At 42.7% G+C, this 17,489-nt stretch overlaps 1 protein-coding gene across 2 annotated transcripts in view; it reads left to right on the top strand.

The window, feature by feature from the left end:
- The window catches only part of CDH13 (cadherin 13), a 1,025,127-nt gene that overhangs the window by 206,288 nt on the left and 801,350 nt on the right, over positions 1 to 17,489 (top strand). For both annotated transcript variants that reach the window (XM_047789670.1, XM_047789669.1), the window contains exon 2: positions 15,228 to 15,339. In XM_047789670.1, the coding sequence (XP_047645626.1) occupies positions 15,228 to 15,339 (112 nt within the window). The remainder of the gene's footprint in view (positions 1 to 15,227; positions 15,340 to 17,489) is intronic.

The following is a 17,489-nucleotide window of genomic DNA, read 5'->3' as shown; positions in this document are numbered from 1 at the left end:
GACCTGCTGCGTGAATTTCTTTTTGTACAGCATCAAAGGCCATAAGCCTCACCTAACTCTGACGTCATCCACTGTGCCGTCCTTCAGCCTCCCTGGCCTGCCCTCCATCCCTGGGCTCATCCCTGCAGCCAAGCCTTGCCTTCAAGCTTGCTGCTGCCTCTGCCTCTAAGGCACCTCCCTCAGCCTGGCAAGACCAAAGCCTCATCATTCTCATCAAAGACGCTTTCCAACCGCTGCCTACAGTCCTTCTCCCCACGCCGTCACTCAGGGTTCATTTCTCTATAGAATTTATCATTCTGAAATCATCCTCCATACTTTTTTTTACTTGTACATTGATATCTCCTACACTGGAATTAAGCTCCGTGAGGGTCAGAAAACGTATCTTTCTCGCTTGCTGTGTTGTCTCCGGTACGTAGTACAGGACTGGCAGGTCATAAGTGATCAGTTACTATTTGTCACATGGATACTGAGAATTATTATGAAATGTGCAGTTACTCTTGTCCCAAAGAATAAACTAAACCCCCATATCCCTCTTGTTTACTAATTAACAGCGTTTTCTTTGGCTGTTGAAAGAACTTTTTTTTTTAATATCAAACTTTCAGAAAATTCACTCAAATACTACTGTGAAAAGGCAGAGTGCCCCTGGGCTTTTCAAATCCCATCTTTCCACAATTATACCTTCTCTGCGGGAACCTAATTCAAAAAGGGCTGGTTCATGGATGGTTGCTTAAGAAGCTCATGATTTTGTTTTTACTGGGGTAATTGTGGGGTGCCTCTCTTTTCAACTTTCTGGCCTAGATTCTCCCAGTGGTTCTCCACTTTTGTGATTAATATCACAGGGGAGAAGGAGTTCCTGTTGTGGCTCAGTTGGTTACGAACCCGACTAGCATCCATGAGAATGTGGGTTCGATTCCTGGCCTCACTCAGTGGGTTAAGGATCCAGCGTTGCTGTGAGCTGTGGTGTAGGCTGGCAGCTGCAGCTCTGACTTGACCCCTAGCCTGGGACCCTCCATATACCACAGGTCTGGCTGTAAAACAAACAAACAAACAAACAAAACAAATCACGGGGCCATAAGGGAAGAGTGTGCTGGGCAGCTTCATCGGCCCCTCCAAGCCCACTCCTTACCCTTTTGCACTTTGCCCTCTGCCCAAGTCGAGTTCCCCTGCTCTCTGGCTTTCAGCGGGCCTAGCCCAGGGGTCTGCAAACTTCTTCTTAGAAGGCCAGATAATACATATTTTAGGCTTTGGGAGACATCAGGTCTCTGCTCTAGGACTTAACTCTGCCATTGTAGTGTGAAGGCAGAGCTGGCAGGAGGTGGATCTTCCAGCCTGTCTGAAACAAGCCACAAGCTTTGGGCTGGCTTTGGCCTGTGGGCTGTGATTTACTAGTCAATGCTTTAGCCAGTGGGCACTCCAGCAAGAACTCAGAGGAGGGAGGAGAGGAAGCCCGCAGTGTCCCTCCAGGGGGGGTCACAGCTCATCCCAGGCCCCTCCATGCACCTCTCTTTGTTGGGTCTGGAAACCATCTCCTCTCTTCTACCTTCGGGTTTAGATGAGACAAAGGTGTCCTACTCTTACTGGTTTGCTGCCCTCTGCCCTGCGTCCCTGCTCCCCAACCCTGGCCATCCTTTTGCTACTCGCTGTATCCTCCTCTCCCCACATGGCTCAGTTTGAGTATGATGTCAGTTTCCTGCTGGGGCTGGGATACCTGGGACCAAAGTGTCTCCTGGAATGCGGGACTTCATGGGTAAATCCCGAGAGTCCCAGGGAAACCAGGGCGGGTCACTCTTGCTGGGACCTAGCTTTCCCTCTTCCCCAGGCCCTTTCCCTCTGCCTTGGTCCTGGCCCTCAGCACTTCTCACTCAGATGCTGGCCTTGCTGGCGATTTAACAGCTCGAGTGTCCGGTGGGGCCTGTGGTCATCACATCGGCAGGCACTGCTGTGCTTCAGCTTATTCACCCTTAGAACCAAGTCTGTAGCTGAGGTCTGACTATCTAGAGAGAGGCTTGTGTAGTCGGCCAGCCTAGTGTGGGGACCTTACATATGATCATATTTTACATGGTATAATTTGTGAATAAAATCACTTCTCCAAGTTTTACTACCAGGAAGATATCCTGACTTTTCCATTAGAAGACTCAAACTTACTTTGAAAGAGTAGTAGGATTTGCAGAAACTTTGACTATTGCATTAATCCAGCTTGAACGGAAAATATCCCAAGAACTGATTTCATGAAACTTCAGGTAATTGAACTTTGGGACTCAAATAAGATGTGAGAAAAAATATATAAGGTCCTTTTCAAACTATTTCCACTCAGATGTTTCTTTTCTTCTCAGTTCCAAACCCGATGCAGAGTTGCCCAATGGGGACTAGAGACTGGCTCATCTACACTTAAACGTAATGCTGTAATGATCATGAGGGAGTTTGCCACTTAGTGTGTGTAGATCTAGATAAGCTTTTTTTGTTTGTTTTTGGTGAGAAGCAGGTGGGAGACGCCTCCTGCTCATTGCAGAGGTTGGAGGGGAGGTGATCATTTGACACTGCCGTGGGCCTGAGGGAGGGGAAGGCCTCAGTCTTTGGAAACCAGCAATAAGCCACTTTTATTACCCTGAAGTGTCTGTACCCTTGAACAAGTGGGCTAAGAGGAGGGCCTGGTGCTCCGAAAAAATGTGAACTTGAGTAACAGGTCAGGCTGATGCAGCTCCCTGGAACAGAGACGATAGTAAATATGGAGGCGCTTTCACGAGGAGAATATTGGAGACTTTTTTATGGTGGCTGTAGTTTCACTGCAACACAGATGACTCCTCTGCAACCCGTTCAAGGGAGACCTTTTTTCAAGGAATATTAGTGGATGAAGAATGGAAGCTCAGGTTCTCGGGGAGCCCAGGAAAGTAACAGAAAAGAATAAATAGGCCTGGGCATATGGAAAGCGCATCTAAGACATGAATGCAAACCAAAAATCACTTTTAAATTTAATTTAGGAAAAGTAAGAGCACAACTGGGAAAACAAAAGGCAGATGAAGTTCTGCCCATCAGGTGGAGTGTTGTTCTGTCTGACTCCAATCCCAGGGCTGTGTCAAACCCAGGTACTTAACGAAAATCCTTGATATTTAAGTATTAGCAATTAATCCATGAACTAAAGGCCATTAACAAATATAGTGGCCATGTGGGGCCTGCTGGCCGTCATAATCTGCACCCTCTCTGTTAGAGCTCCTTTGTCCTTGAACTAAGTCTGTAGCTGATGTTTGCGTAACAAGGGAGACGCTACTCTGGCCGCCATGTCTGTGTCCTGACCATGTCTGTGTCCTGACTATAGACAAACTTTCAAGGTCAAATTGATTATCCTCCAGCTTAGCCAAGCAGCAGCTCCCTAATTATGTCAGAAGACAGGAAGATCTCTGATCATTTGAGCTAGGATTCTGGATAAAAGATCAAAAGCAATATTTAAATAACACATGGTCATGAATCAAGGATTCATTGTATCTTCTCTTCCTGTAAAATCAAACTGTGGTGGGCCATTTTGCTCCATTAGTTAGGGTTTTCCAGGCCATTTTAATTCATGTGTAATGTAAGCCCATCCTTGACTATAAAATGTCACCTTGGAAAAGAGGGAGGCTCTGCTTGGTGTCATGATGGTTCATGTTGTAAAGGCCCTGCCAAAGTCCAGGCAAGTTCTTGGCCCCAGTGACCCATGATACGGAACTGGCACACCCAGTGCTGGGCTGGAGCTGCTCAGCTCATGAGAGCCAACTGTGCATGTCTCTTCCCACCTCTGTGTCCAGGGACTTCATGCCGGTAGCTCCAAATAGGCCATGGTGGGAGTATTAACACCATGGAAACTGGCAAACAGTGCACATCAAGGCCTTTCTTTCTTGGGGAGCTGGCTGTTGAGCACTTACCAGGATTCCCCTCGGTGTTCCTCACCGCTGGAAGGCCCCCCCTCTTTCTCCCTTGAAACCTGAGACCCCATTGTCTTCCACTTAGACGTTATATTACTGTATTGGCTGCCACTCTGGAAATACAGAGCAGAAAAAAGTTGCATCTTAGATTATTTTCTAGTTCCGATCTTCTCAAGAATTCTTGCCTTTTAAAAAAATAAAGTTGTTTTCAAGGATGTTAGGAATTTTTTCATCACCGGGAATTCTTTCATGTCTTCCACTTGAGACGTCTGAGTCCTAGTGAGTAGCAGCTCTGAAGAGGGAGTTCAGGGATGATGGTATTTCCAGTCCTTCCTTCTGTGCATCTTCTGTTTAAGACATAGAGATAAATAAGCAACAACCAAATTGACGTCTAGGACAGTGGTTTCCTAGTGACTTTATTCCCACCCCATACCCCAACGCTGAGTTCTGTTCTTTTTTTTTTTTTTTTTAATTTTTCTACTCTGTTATACTCCATTCTTATAGTTGTGTTTTGTAAAGTATGTATCTACATATTAATCCTTCCTTTTTTTTTTATTTTTTTTTATTTTGTCCTTTTTCCTTTTAGGGCCACACCCGAGGCATATGGAGGTTTCAATCCTTCCTATTGTACTCTGAGTTCCTAAAACAGGGGCTTTGTTTCACTCATTTTTGTCTTAGTATTGACGCATAATAAGCACTCAATAAAAGTTACTTATCAATGAATGAGTCCTTCGGAATATGGTTAATTGGCATGTAAGGAACAGTCATTGTAATTCATTCAGACTCAGGCAGGCGAGAATTTGGAGAAACTTTTCTTACTGTACCTTAATTAGTCAGGTCGATTTTGAAGAAAGATGCATATTATTGTCTATGCCAATGGAGGCTATGAGGGATTCTGCTTAACACCCAAATTCCTTGACTTTGACACCAGTTTTTGCTGGGTTTATTTCGTTTCTTCTGGAACTTTTCAAAGTGAGAAACTTTAGAAGAAAAAAATAATTTAACAAGATAGACATTAAGTTCAATAGAAGAATTTTCCTGGTGTGAAAAAATAAATTACAAAAAGGACTCTGCCTCTGAAAGATAATTAATAAAAACCTTCCAGTGTGATGACACATCTGACATCTTGTCTAACGTCTGGTAGAGAAGAAAGTGTTGAGAGCTGCACGGTTAGAATAAAATGTTCCACTTCACAGCAAGGCCAGGCTGGATCTGATAATTATTTCTGAGCAAGAAAAGGTCAGAGTTAGTTGTTAAATTGACACAACATCCGGCCTAGATATGTAACTACTGACCATCAGTGGAGTCTCCGTTTTGATTTTTCTGATTTCAGGGGAATGTTGCCAGGAATGTGGGTGATTGTGGGGTGACGTTCTCTTGGAGATATAGATAGATAGATAGATAGATAGATAGATAGCTAGCTAGCTAGCTAGCTAACTATAGTTATTTCAGCTTTATTGAGGTGTAACTGATAAAATTCTAAGCACTTGAAAGAGTGCCCTGACACACATGCACATTGGAAGGATCCCGCCCCATCCAGTTGGTTAACACACCCATCATCTCACATGTCTATCCCTTCTCTTTTTGTGCGTGAGAATGTCTGAGTTCCACCCTCAGCGAGAACCTCCACCAAACGACATCTCTCTATTTTCCCCACACTCAAGCCTCCAAACAGTACTTTTCTATTCATTCTATGAGTTTGACTGTTGTTTTTTTTTTACATTCCACATATATGTGATACTATGCAGTGTTTATCTTATTCCACTGTCTGGCTTATTCCACACAGCATAATGCCCTCTAGTTCCATCCAGATTGTGGAAAATGGCAGGTTTTCCTTCTTTGTTTCTCATGGCAGATTAATAGTCATAAATAAATATATAAATATTTATATAATTGTATTATATATACACATACACATAATCTTCTTTATCAGTTCATTCATTGACGGACATAGGTTCCTCTTGGATATTTTCAAGTTAAATTATATTTATAGAACTTTTTCCTGCCCTTGTATAAGCTACTCTTGAGTTGGTAGTAGGCTGATAATGGTCCCCTGGACACATTCAGGTCCTAATTCCTAGAACATGTGACTGTTACCTGGACTACCCAGGGAAGTCTGCAACAGTGACAGCCATTCTTATAAAACGGATGCTGGAGGAGTCAGAAACAGAAGGCAATATAGTGATGGAAGAAGAGAGACGGAGAGAGTTAAGAAAGTGCTGTGCTGCCAGCTCTGAAGATGGAGGGAGGGGACCATGAGTTAAAGAACGTAGATGGTCTAGAAGAGCTGGGAGCAGAAAGGAAATGGGACCCTACTGAGGGAAGATCACAGGTGGATGCATTTCGGACTTCCAGTGTCTAGAACTGTAAGATAATACAATATTTTTAAGCCAGTGAGATTGTGGTGATTTGTTATAGCAGCAATATGTAACTAATACATGGGGCTTATCTTATTTTGGGTTCCCCTGAGAGCCTGAGACAAAGGACTAGATATAAGTAGTCCTTTGGGAGGTGACCCAGGAAACAGGAGTGAAGGGCAGGAGGGGGAGGCGGGGGTGGAGGGAAAGACCAAGGTGTCATTGGTGTCACTAGTGTGGACAGCATGGGCTCAACCCTCTGGGACCTCTGGGTGACTTGGGAATGTCTCTCAGAGGAATCTTTCTGGAAGAAGGCAGGTGGGGCATTTAATCAGCTGCCACTTTCTAGCATCAAGGCCAACACTAAAGGCTGTCCTGGGAACATTATCTCCTCTGAATTTCCCACTTCACTTGGCCTTGCATTAACCAGGCTCCCGTAGTATAGCAGCAAGCCCCAAAGAAGAATGTGAAAAAGTTGCAGATGCTCTGCAGGGCAAGTCTGAGCTCTCAGGGAGGTGTCCGATGTAGCAGCGATGGAGATAGGAGGTTGGACAAGGTGATGGATTCAGGACCTGATCTTTTATAAGCTAAATCCTAAAATCCTACACCTATGCATTTAGTAAGCCTCTTTGTTATCACCATTGAACTAGGGTGTTATATGTAGACCAAACTAAGCTTCCAGTCCTAGAACACGGTGGGTGTTTCTTATTTGCTCAACTGAATTTCCTGGGGCTGCTAAAGCTCACCTGAGTAAGTCACATAAGGCCTCCTTCATTGATTTAGGGAACTAATTTAATTACCAACATTTCATAAGTAGACACAAACACCAGCAATTTTAGGGCCAGCACAGCCTCTAGTTTCCACTAAGAGCCAGCAAATGAAGTCTTCCTAATTTTGCATTAGCTAGAATTTTTACAAAACACTATTTTTTTAAAAAAAATTTCCAGTTGTCTAGTTGATTAACTTTACAATGTTAAGAGTGAAAAAATAATTCTATTTAGACAAAGATGTTGACTTTACTAAGTGAATTATTTTTTGGGTTTGTTTTATCCAGACTCAATGAGGACATGCCTGGTCAATTCAGTCCTCTTTTAGACAACAAAACATTTTGAAATAATCTTGAAAACAACCCAGAGCTTGTTTTCCCTGTAAAATTGCTCCCTGTTTCTTCACCTGGCATGCCTTAGTGTTTGCATTTCCCAGACCCCTGCATGGAGTCGTCTTTTATATTTTGCCACTTGAAAAATGTCAATCATCTTTCCAGTATGGCTTTATCTGTGACATGGTCCTGTTTCCTATTCTTATCCAAAGAGTATGTTGTTTCATAACACTTAATACACATTCCTCTATATAAATACAAATGATGAGAACGGTGGGTAGCATGCAGTACCTATTGTGAGCTTGATTCCAGTCCTAAACTTTTTGACTTATGTTAACTCATTGAACCTCATGATCAATAAGGATAGCTGCAAATATTGGCTGTATTATACAAAGGAGGAAACTAAGGCACGGAGGAATTAAATAATTTGCCCAGGGCCACACAGCAACTAAGTGGTAAAACTGGAATTTGGACTCAGGTAGACCAGTTCAAGAATCTTTGCTTTGAACTACTTCCTAATTCTTAATATATAGAAAATTATATTGTGTTGTATTATGTTATATGCCTGTGCGTGTGCCTTTCCTTCTCAATAATAAGTTTATCAAGGGCTTTATTTATTTCTTCATCTCTAGAATCTATCCCAGGGTCTGGAAGATAATAGACATTTCAAGTTTTGATTAAGGGAATTAACTGAAGGGAAAAAAAATAATAAGAAGAAGCCAGCCACTTTGTTATAACAGCAGGTCAAAACACCCCATCATTTCCAAGGAACAATTCCTCAAACGAAAGTAAAGACACTGTGCCTGTTTATGCTCAGGAATGGAGCGTGTAGGCAGTTATTTCTATGTCATGATTTTCTGATGGCTTTGTCCAAGGGTTCCAATCTCATGACCCCTTTTTCATCTTCCCTCTCTTCCTCCCTACCTTAGTTTCCCTCTCCATTGGTTTGCCCAAATTATATTTATATCTTAGAAAAAACAAGTAAAGGAAACCAATATTTTCTGAGTATCTATTATGGGGCCAATACTATGGTAACTGTATGAGGGTCCTATGGCTGCTGTAACAACTTAACCACCCACCTACCAACTTAAAGCAACACATGGATTCCTATACAGTTTTGAAGGTCAAAGACCAAAATGAGTGTCATTGAGCCAAAATCAGGGTGCCAGGTGAGCTGTATTCCTTCTGGAAACTCCAGGGGGAAATCCTTTTTATGTGCCTTTTCCACCGTCTCAAGGTCTGATGCATTCCTTGGCTGGTGACCCTTTTCACCACCTTCAAAGCCAGCGAAGGCAGGTTGAGTCCTTTTCACATGACATCACCATGACCTGGCTTTCACTGTCACAGCTCTTCCTTTAAATCTTCAATTCTTTCTTCTGTTTGCAAGGATTCTTGTGGTTGCATTGGGTCCAGGATAATCACTCTATTCTGAGTCAGGTGATTTTCAACTTTAATTCCCCTTTTTCATGTAATCTGACATATTCACAGGTTCCAGGGATTAGACTGAGGGCATCTGTTGGGGACCATTTTTCTGTCTACCTGATAGCCTTTCTTTTTGCATTATCTCACTAGAGTCCCCTGGTAACTATATGCATAGGTAATGTTATGCTCAGTCAAAGAAAACATAGAGGCTGTTCATGGTTTGCCTAAAGTCAGACAAATGGCTGCATAGCCAGAATTCAGGCTTAGGTTAGTTTTGGCTTTTTGTCCCATGCTTTTCCAGATATACGCAGCTTCCTTTTTAATAATTCGAGGGAAAGATACCAAGTAGCAATCGATTAGACGTAAGGTCTAGAATGTTGGTCTCAAATTGTGAATGCAGGCGATAATAGAACTGGCCAGACTGGAAGTATTCTCCCCCTTTATCTTCCCAAGATTCACAAAACCACTTTAAGTAAGTGTGTTACATTCACAGCCAAAAAGGTGGCTGGTATTCTGTGTCCAGAGGCTGTAAAATGCCAGAAGTATTTTAAGGACAGACTCAAGGGGAGTGTGGATGACTCGTAGTGAACATAATGATATGTGTGTGTGTGTGTGCGCGCATGTGTGTGTGTGTGTGTGTGTCTGTGTCTGTGTCTTTTAAGCGCTTCTTTTCTCTGTACTCTCCCTGTAAGCAGTGTACCTTTATAAGCCCTTCCAGGACTCTGGGGTTTTGGTCCCTGGAAGGATAAAGTATCAATCAAATACATTGCTGTAATATTTCTATATCCTGCAAGTCAGAGATAGTAGCCTTTCTTCCTGGCCAATCTAAGCCCCTCCGCACTGATTCCAGGAGACTGACTCTGACAGGAGTAACCCAGAGGTGTTTTCGTGGCAAAGATAAAGTAACTGTCCATCTACCCTAATAGCAAAAAGCGAGTGAGTCAGTGAAAGGAAAACAACAAGGGACCAGGAGACACTAGTGAGTTCATTTGGAAAATACCATTTTGAAGCTGACTTAAGAGAGGATGAGATCCGAGGTTGTTCACAGCCTGCTGAGATAATTATTTGTGGCAAGTTTCTCTCTTTTTATTTATGGCTGCCTCGAATACAGTTGTGTTAAGCTTTTCTTCAGTTCTGCCATTTCTCTCTGATCTCTGGAATAGCCTGCAGTGCTTTGGGATAGAAAAACCGTCTGCCCTGGGCCCTTCCAAGTTTAGTGCATGGCTGGCCAAGTGTTGCTGTAACAAACAACCCCTGATCTTTGGGACGCATGCTGCAGGTGGAGTTTCCAACAAGGAAACTCTCACGGGTGCTTGTCCCTTAAGCAGTGACTGCTTTCTGGGCTCTTTCTGTGGGATGACTCCCCCACCTTGCAAGTCCTTCCTTTCTGTTTTCCTCGATGGATAAGAGAGGGCATCAGGGGCTGGCTGAGGGGTGAATATCCTGCCACCCTCCTTTGTTGCCAGTGCTTAGTCACATGACCAACACTGCAACAGAGCCAGGAGCACATAGCCATGGGTACTATTATGCGAAGTAACTAGAGACTCATAACAAGGAGACTCCTTTGCTTGAAAAGCTTTGTTCTACAACAGAGGTTGCAAACTCAAATGCCTAGTGGGCCTGGCCAGGGGCTAAGAAGTTGAATGAGCGGGAGTAGTAACATAGGGAGCGGTGCAGACGAGGGCAGCTCAGAGAGGTGCACTTGATGTAACATGATAATTTAACTTTATGACAGACTGTTCTGGCTGCACTCACCACATCTGCTGCCCTGATCCATCCCATATGCTGCCAGTTGGCACCCTGCAGTCTGGGGTAGAAAAAAATCATTTTTCTGGAAGCAAACTCCAAAGTTGGCAATGCTCTTGAATCAGTACCTGTCAGGATAAACATAAGTCCTTTCTTTTTAAAAGAGAAGGCTCTGAGCAGCAGCACAGAAATGAAAGCTAAAAAGAGAATGAGGTGTAAAGAGTCTGTTGTAAGGATTCACTACTGTGCTTAAATTTAGGGTAGCAGCTTCTACATAGAGGGCAGAGCTCCGACGACACTTTGGAGGATGCTGTGTGTCCTCCAAAAGCAGCCAGCTCAGCCCTCAGCAGGCCCCGATGATCTTACTGTGCAGCTGACTCCAAGGTGCAGATTCCTTTCTGGTCTTCTATCTGATTCAGGTCCCTGCTTGTTCCTCTGAATATTTCCCAGCACAGTCTATCTGTTGAACAGTTTTATAGTAGCAACAAAAGTACTTTTTTGATGATATTTGTCAGTGTCCACCCTGGGAAATATCAGTGAATCATGTATATTGGTTTAAACATATATATATGTGTGTGTGTGTATATATATTTGTGTATATTATACATATATAATAGTAATAATAGCCAACATTTATTGAGCAGGTATTATGTTGCTTAGTACCATGTGAGGCTCTGTACGATAATTAACTCATTTAATCTTCATAATAACCTGTAAGATGTTATTTTTATTCCCATTTTGTATGTGAGGAGACCGAGACACAGAGGGTTTCAGCTGGTAAATGGCTGCTAGTAAACTGGGTTCATACAGAACCAAGTGGCTCTATGCAGTGTTCACAGACTGAACATAAATCGGCTTTCATAAGCAGGCTGATTGTAATTTTCACATAATAGAAATCCTTTGGTGATCATAAAATTTGATCATTGCTGAGCTTTCAAAGGTGTTGTGTATTGTTTATGAGGTACAAACCAAAGGATAAATGAACAAAAGAACCACATAGGAAGACCGTTACTGCCATGGCATTAAAGATGCATTTGGAGTGTGGCTCATGGCATATATTCTGGAAATGTTAAAGAGAGTTTGGGGAAAATGCATGGCCAGGGGTCATATTCACAAGACTGACATCTGCTGATGTTGGAGAAGGGGCTGCCCGGTTTGGGAGCCACATCCACGTACCCCTCTTAAATCAGTGAGGGACACGCCTGCATGTTCTGCCACCAAACTCAGTGCTCTTGAAATGGAAGACATGGCAAGTTCATGGTCAGATACTATTTGAAATATGCTAAAAAGTCAAGACACAGTAACAGTTACTAGAAACTTCTCCCACTACTTCCCAGACCTTCAGGTTTGGGGGAGCCCTAAATTAGTCTGGATTCTTTTTTAAATACGTTTTGTCATTTCAGAGATCTGTCACCTGAAACCCAGAGAGGCATAAAGGAATTCATGTCAAAGCAAAGAGTGTGTTGGTTAAAAAAACTAGTCTGTATTTCTTTCCATTTACCCAGCTAATTCCGACCCATCTTTGAGATCAAAGCAGAAATGTCCCTTCCTTGGGTTTGCTTTTCCTGATCCCTCTAATGAAGTCCCTCTCTCCCAGGTTTTACAGGCCCCTGAAGAGACTTCTGATTTCCTTTCAAGTCAAAATTTAGTTTTAGTTAATCAGTTAATTAAATTATGATTAGTTAATGCTTCTCATCTTTTCTAGTCCATAGTAACAGTTAACACTATTGACTCCTTATCTGGTGCAGTGCTTTTCTAATTACTTTCTCTGTGTCTTGCTGTTGAATCCACATGGACTTTCTCAGTGCACATCTAATTTCCCATATTTTTCTACAAGAGAAAACTAAGACCAGAGTGGCTGTGCAAAAAAATGCCAAATTGCACAGTCAGTAAAGATCAGGGCCAGTAATGGACCAGGTCACAGGCCTCTGGAGTTTGTCCTTTTAACGACTGCATTATAGGGCTTCTCTATAAGCTCCAGGACGATGGATGGCAAAGACCTGCTGAATCCCAGGGTAATAAGTGCTTGGGCGCAAGTGAATAAATGAACACAGGTAGAAGGGAGTGAATGAGTTATTTGACTAGTGCTTACCTGGCTAAGTCCTGTTTGCCCAGGAGTGTGCTGTGTGTGTTCATGTTATACAGCCTTTAACCTGAATTTTGACTGGTGGATGGAGTGAACCAGGAATTCTCAAAAAAAAAAAAAAAAAAAGGAAAAGAAACTGAGCCTCTGGGAGTCCTTCGCTGCTCTTACCCTCCCTGAAGGTCTGCAGTTGGAAAAGGTTTATTTTTCCTTTATGACTCCAGAGGAATCCTGAGTAGAGCCTGCCAAGGAATCAGGGCAGAGACTGAGCCACAGGGAGATAAGCACCAGGATTTCAGCTCACCTGTATTCTCAGTCGGTCCTGAATTCTTAGGTCAGGATCCTTGGAGAAACATCATCAACCATCTTCTTAATTCCGATGGGACGGCTGGTTTACTGGTCTGGGATGTGAGGGCAGAAGTAGCCGTTTTAAAGGTTAACATATAATTGTAGGCACAAGGGGCCTGGGGGCGACCCTTGACTATTTGATGTTTCACTGAATTAACGTTGGCCAGCTATAGATTTTCTGCTTGCAAAATTGCCAGCAAATTACTCTGCGTCCTGAATGTGCATTCTCTGTGTGTGCAGCTTGGGACGTCAGCGTTAGGATTGCCTTAGAAGCGATGTAACCAGCCCCTGCTCCCAAGGCAAGGGAGAGGTTTATTTGCAAAAGTGCTCAGATATGGGATTATAACATCCTGCCCGCTTTGATTTTAGAAAGATGATGTCGGCCAGGGTGATGACTCTCCCATTTCTATTCCTCTGATGTTTCTCAGGCCGGCTACCCTGTGAACCTCGGGAGATTGATTCCTGCTCTCATTCGTTCCTTGGGTTCAGTGCATTTCAGAGGGCTGGTTTTCAGAGAGAAGCCCTGGGTCCACAGCTTCCAACCTTTTGTACACTCCTTTGAGTTCGCCGGTGGTGACGATAATGAGTTTTCTTCAACAGCCTGTGGGCAGTGGTTAAGAGTGTGCAGTCTGGTAACAAAGTTTAGTTTCCCAACAAGCAGACTCTTAGCCAAGGACTTGAGTGCCCATAATTTTATTTAGAGGGAGGTGTCAGAAAAATACCAAAGGGAGAGGAGTACATGAGCCAAAGAAGAGAAGGCAGCTAATGGAAGGTGAGTTAGCAAGCCGGGTACCACTGCGGGCAGCTGGTACTCAAGTCCAAGTGGAAACTGGCAGACAGCGTACTTGCTTCTGAATTATCTCACCTGGAGCAGGGCGCTGGGGTACGCACACACCAGTTCTCATCAGGTGTAGCTGAAGATTGGTCCTGGGGATGCGAATTTCCAAACACTGTTGGCGCCATACTCAGATAAAGCAGCCTCCCACAGGTTTCAGAGAAATGTCTCAGACCAGGAAAAAAAAAAAAAAGTCCTACCCTGTGGTGTGAAAGGCCTGAAGGGTGTGGGCAGAGCTCTGACAGTGTGCAAAATCAGAAAACACTTAAACCTGAATTCAAATCCTGCCTCCATCCATCCTAACTGTGATTTGAGGCAAAACTGTTAGCCTTCCTAGAATGTCAGCCCCCTTGTCTGGAAAATATGTCTTAGAATAGGCGAAGTGCATCACAGAGCCGTTACGGAGATGGAAGGAGATAATGCATGTAACGACGTTATCGCAGTGCTTGTCATCTCATGAAGGCCCTAAAATGTTAGCAGTCATGTTTTAGGCGTTATGGAGCCTCTTCGTTGTTCCCATGTATGGTAGATGCTTGGTATAAAAGATGGGGAAAGGGGATAATCGTTAACTTCACACAGCTTATAGTCTTTGCCTACTCAGCCTACAGCTATTTCTAACTTTGCTGAACTAGCCCTTGTCTAAGAGTATCGTCACATTCTTTTACGATGTAAAACATAACCTCAGTCTTTGACTTCTGGATAAAGTACCCTAAGGATTTGCAAGGACAAACATAAGCCTTCAGAAGGAGTTGTAAATTTTAAATGTTCTAGTATCTGAATATACAAAATTGAAAAGAAAGGGGTGAAATTAATTTTAACAGTGAGTATGTAGTCCAGTCTGTAAAATAGTATTTCAGGATATAATGCCTATATAAAACATTAATTATGTATCTTGCTTTATTTTTCTTTTTGGAATTTAGCCTTCAAAATCCAACATGTATTCTCTAACAGGTTCAGCCTAATTACATTTCAAGGGCTCATTGGCTGCCAAAATGGACTGTGACGGTTCAGTGGGCCCTGGACTTCTGATAGGAGTAACTTCCAATGGAATAGTTTCATTGCCATTGATGACAATGCTCTTTTGCATCTATGAAAGTGAGGTTGGTTTTAGCTCAGGCATCATATGAAATTGACAGTTCCTGCAATGACATTTCTCACATGGAAACCGTGGTGAGATTCTTAGCAGGTGTAAAATCTGACTAACTTGTTTCTTTAATTTCAACTTAATGGAAACTGCAGCAGCTGTTCCCATTTGCGTGTTTTCTAAGTATCATTGCCAAAACGAAAGGTTGGCAGCCATAGGAGAAGTATTAAGATACCTCTTCACTTGAGAAATGAAATTAAAACCTCAGCTCATTTCTAAAAGTCACAGATTTGGTAAAAGTTAGCAGGGCAAACATATAAACCGCTGTTAAAATATTGATGGCTTTGGTTTTCTCAGGTGCTGCTGCTAACATCTGCAGAAGATTTGGGCTGCACTCCTGGATTTCAGCAAAAAGTGTTCCATATCGATCAGCCAGCTGAATTCATTGAGGACCAGGCAATTCTAAACTGTAAGCATTATGTCCTGACGGTGCTTTTGGCCTATTCACCAATGTCTAAGACCATGTCCCAGCATGCAGTGTTCCCTAAGCTGTTTCTGTTCATTTTTTCTTATGTCACTGCTTGGCCTAGGGTGGGAGGTCTCCCAGTAGGGCTTTGTCAACTGAGAGGTGAATAGAGTGGTATGTGTCTCTTTTTAGTATTTAATCACTGGTCAGCATTTCTTGACGGTTCCCAGGAAAGGGTAGCACCAGCCTCTAACATGAGTACCACTCTGCGCGAAGGAAATGACATCCACGTCCTCTGGGCAGATCCTGAGAACAAACCCTTGCCTCCCTATGGATTGCTGCTCTACTTGGATTTTTCACATGTAGCATTAGATCCAAATATCGGCGAGAGCAAGATGTTAGCCCCTGGGAATTTTTAGGCCTAGAAATTTAAACTCTTAAGAGTAATAAGATGGTTTTCTGAAGATGCAAGACCTTTACTGGCTGCTCTATGGATTAAATTCAAATCCCCCCAAATTCCAATTGATTTCCTTAAAATATGCTTCCCTCAGTTCTGTGGTTGCAATATCCATCTTCTTTTTTTTTTTTTCGTCTTTTTAGAGCTGCGCCTGCGGCATATGGAATTTCCCAGGCTTTGGGTCAACTCAGAGCTATGGCTGCCAGCCTACCCCACAGCCACAGCAATGCAGGATCCTTAACCTGCTGAGTGAGGCCAGGGTTCGAACCCTCATCCCCATGGATACTAGTCAGGTTTGTTACCACTGAGCAGTGATGGGAACTGCTATCTTCCTATTTTTAATGCCAATATTACATTGTTATGTCTTTATGAGGACATGGAGTGTATTGCTATATGCAAAACAACCTTAGTTTTAACAATGAATTTAAAGCTGATGGTAGACAAATCACCATTTAATTGTAGGCTCTTAAGCACCGTTCTTTAACGTTTGGGAATGAAGGATATAAAAACGTGGTTTAATTTGGTCAGATGCTCTATGGTCCCTTAGGGAAGATAATTGTACATTTGCCCTTATGGTCCCAGGTTTGCCTTCCAGGCTAACCGCAGTCCTTCATTCCTATGCTATATGGCTGGCATGTTTAAAGAAAAGCAGGGAGGCGGGTGAAGCAGCCCACTTGGTGGGATTGTTCTGTGAGGCAGGAACACATTTGAAGAGTTGAAAGGAACACAGTAATGAAGATTCAATGTTGAGCATCAAGGGACCTCTCCTAGGTGAAGCCCCGTGCACAACTTGATGCAATTTCACCAATGAAATCATTTCAGTCATTAGAGTTTGTCATGGCAGAGTGCAGGACTGGCACAGTAAGTGAATGCCAATATGTGAGTTCATGTTAATTTGATCCCTGTGTGTGACTCCTGGGTCAGGCCATCAGGAACCCTCATTTGTCTTATGATTCTTCTCTTTACTGGAACTTTCGATTCTTCTCCTAAAAAAGATCTTGTTTTAAGAGAGCCATTTTTCTGGCTCTCTGCTCCTCTCTTCACTTTTCTCTCTCTTTCTTTTCTCTTTTTTCCAAGTGATTATCCCAAATGGCATCTATATTAACATGTGTGGAATGTGAAGCCATCCTGAGTATGGAAATTAATAGAGTTGGTATGCAAAGCAAGCCCATAAATGTGATTGCTTCTGTAATCTTCATGACACCAAACAGCTTTTAATTCACCTCTGAGAGACTGGAAACAATCAGACTTTCGGGGATCTTTTTAATTTAAACGAGACGTACTGTACATTCCAATATCACAGTTTCGTGTGTGTCTGTGTGTGTTTTTTTTCAAATCCCCTAAGTAATTTACTATGGTTATGGTTGTTGATTCTGTGTAAGCTAGTAAATGCTAAATGGAACTGGGTTGATTATCAATGATAGCGCATCCTGGAAAAGTCAGTGAAAGGGGATTGAGGATGTTTAAAATTTTGTGTGTGAATTTGTCTGTGAATTGTTTGATCAGCAAAATCTGAGTAGCCTCTTCTCGGTGAAACTATAGGTCCATATATATTACTAGGAAAAAAAAATGGCAAAGAACAGATTTGATTTGATATTTTTGAGTTTATCTCAAAACAGTGAACATAGGTTGTCTTGAGTATAGACCCTGTGATTAAGGGTAATTGTGCATAAATGAAGAAGAAAACTTTCAACTG

The sequence above is a fragment of the Phacochoerus africanus genome, chromosome 8 (assembly GCF_016906955.1).
Source record: "Phacochoerus africanus isolate WHEZ1 chromosome 8, ROS_Pafr_v1, whole genome shotgun sequence".
Classification (NCBI taxonomy): domain Eukaryota; kingdom Metazoa; phylum Chordata; class Mammalia; order Artiodactyla; family Suidae; genus Phacochoerus; species Phacochoerus africanus.
Note: the sequence above shows the minus strand (reverse complement) of the source record. Positions and strands in the feature narration are given on the sequence as shown.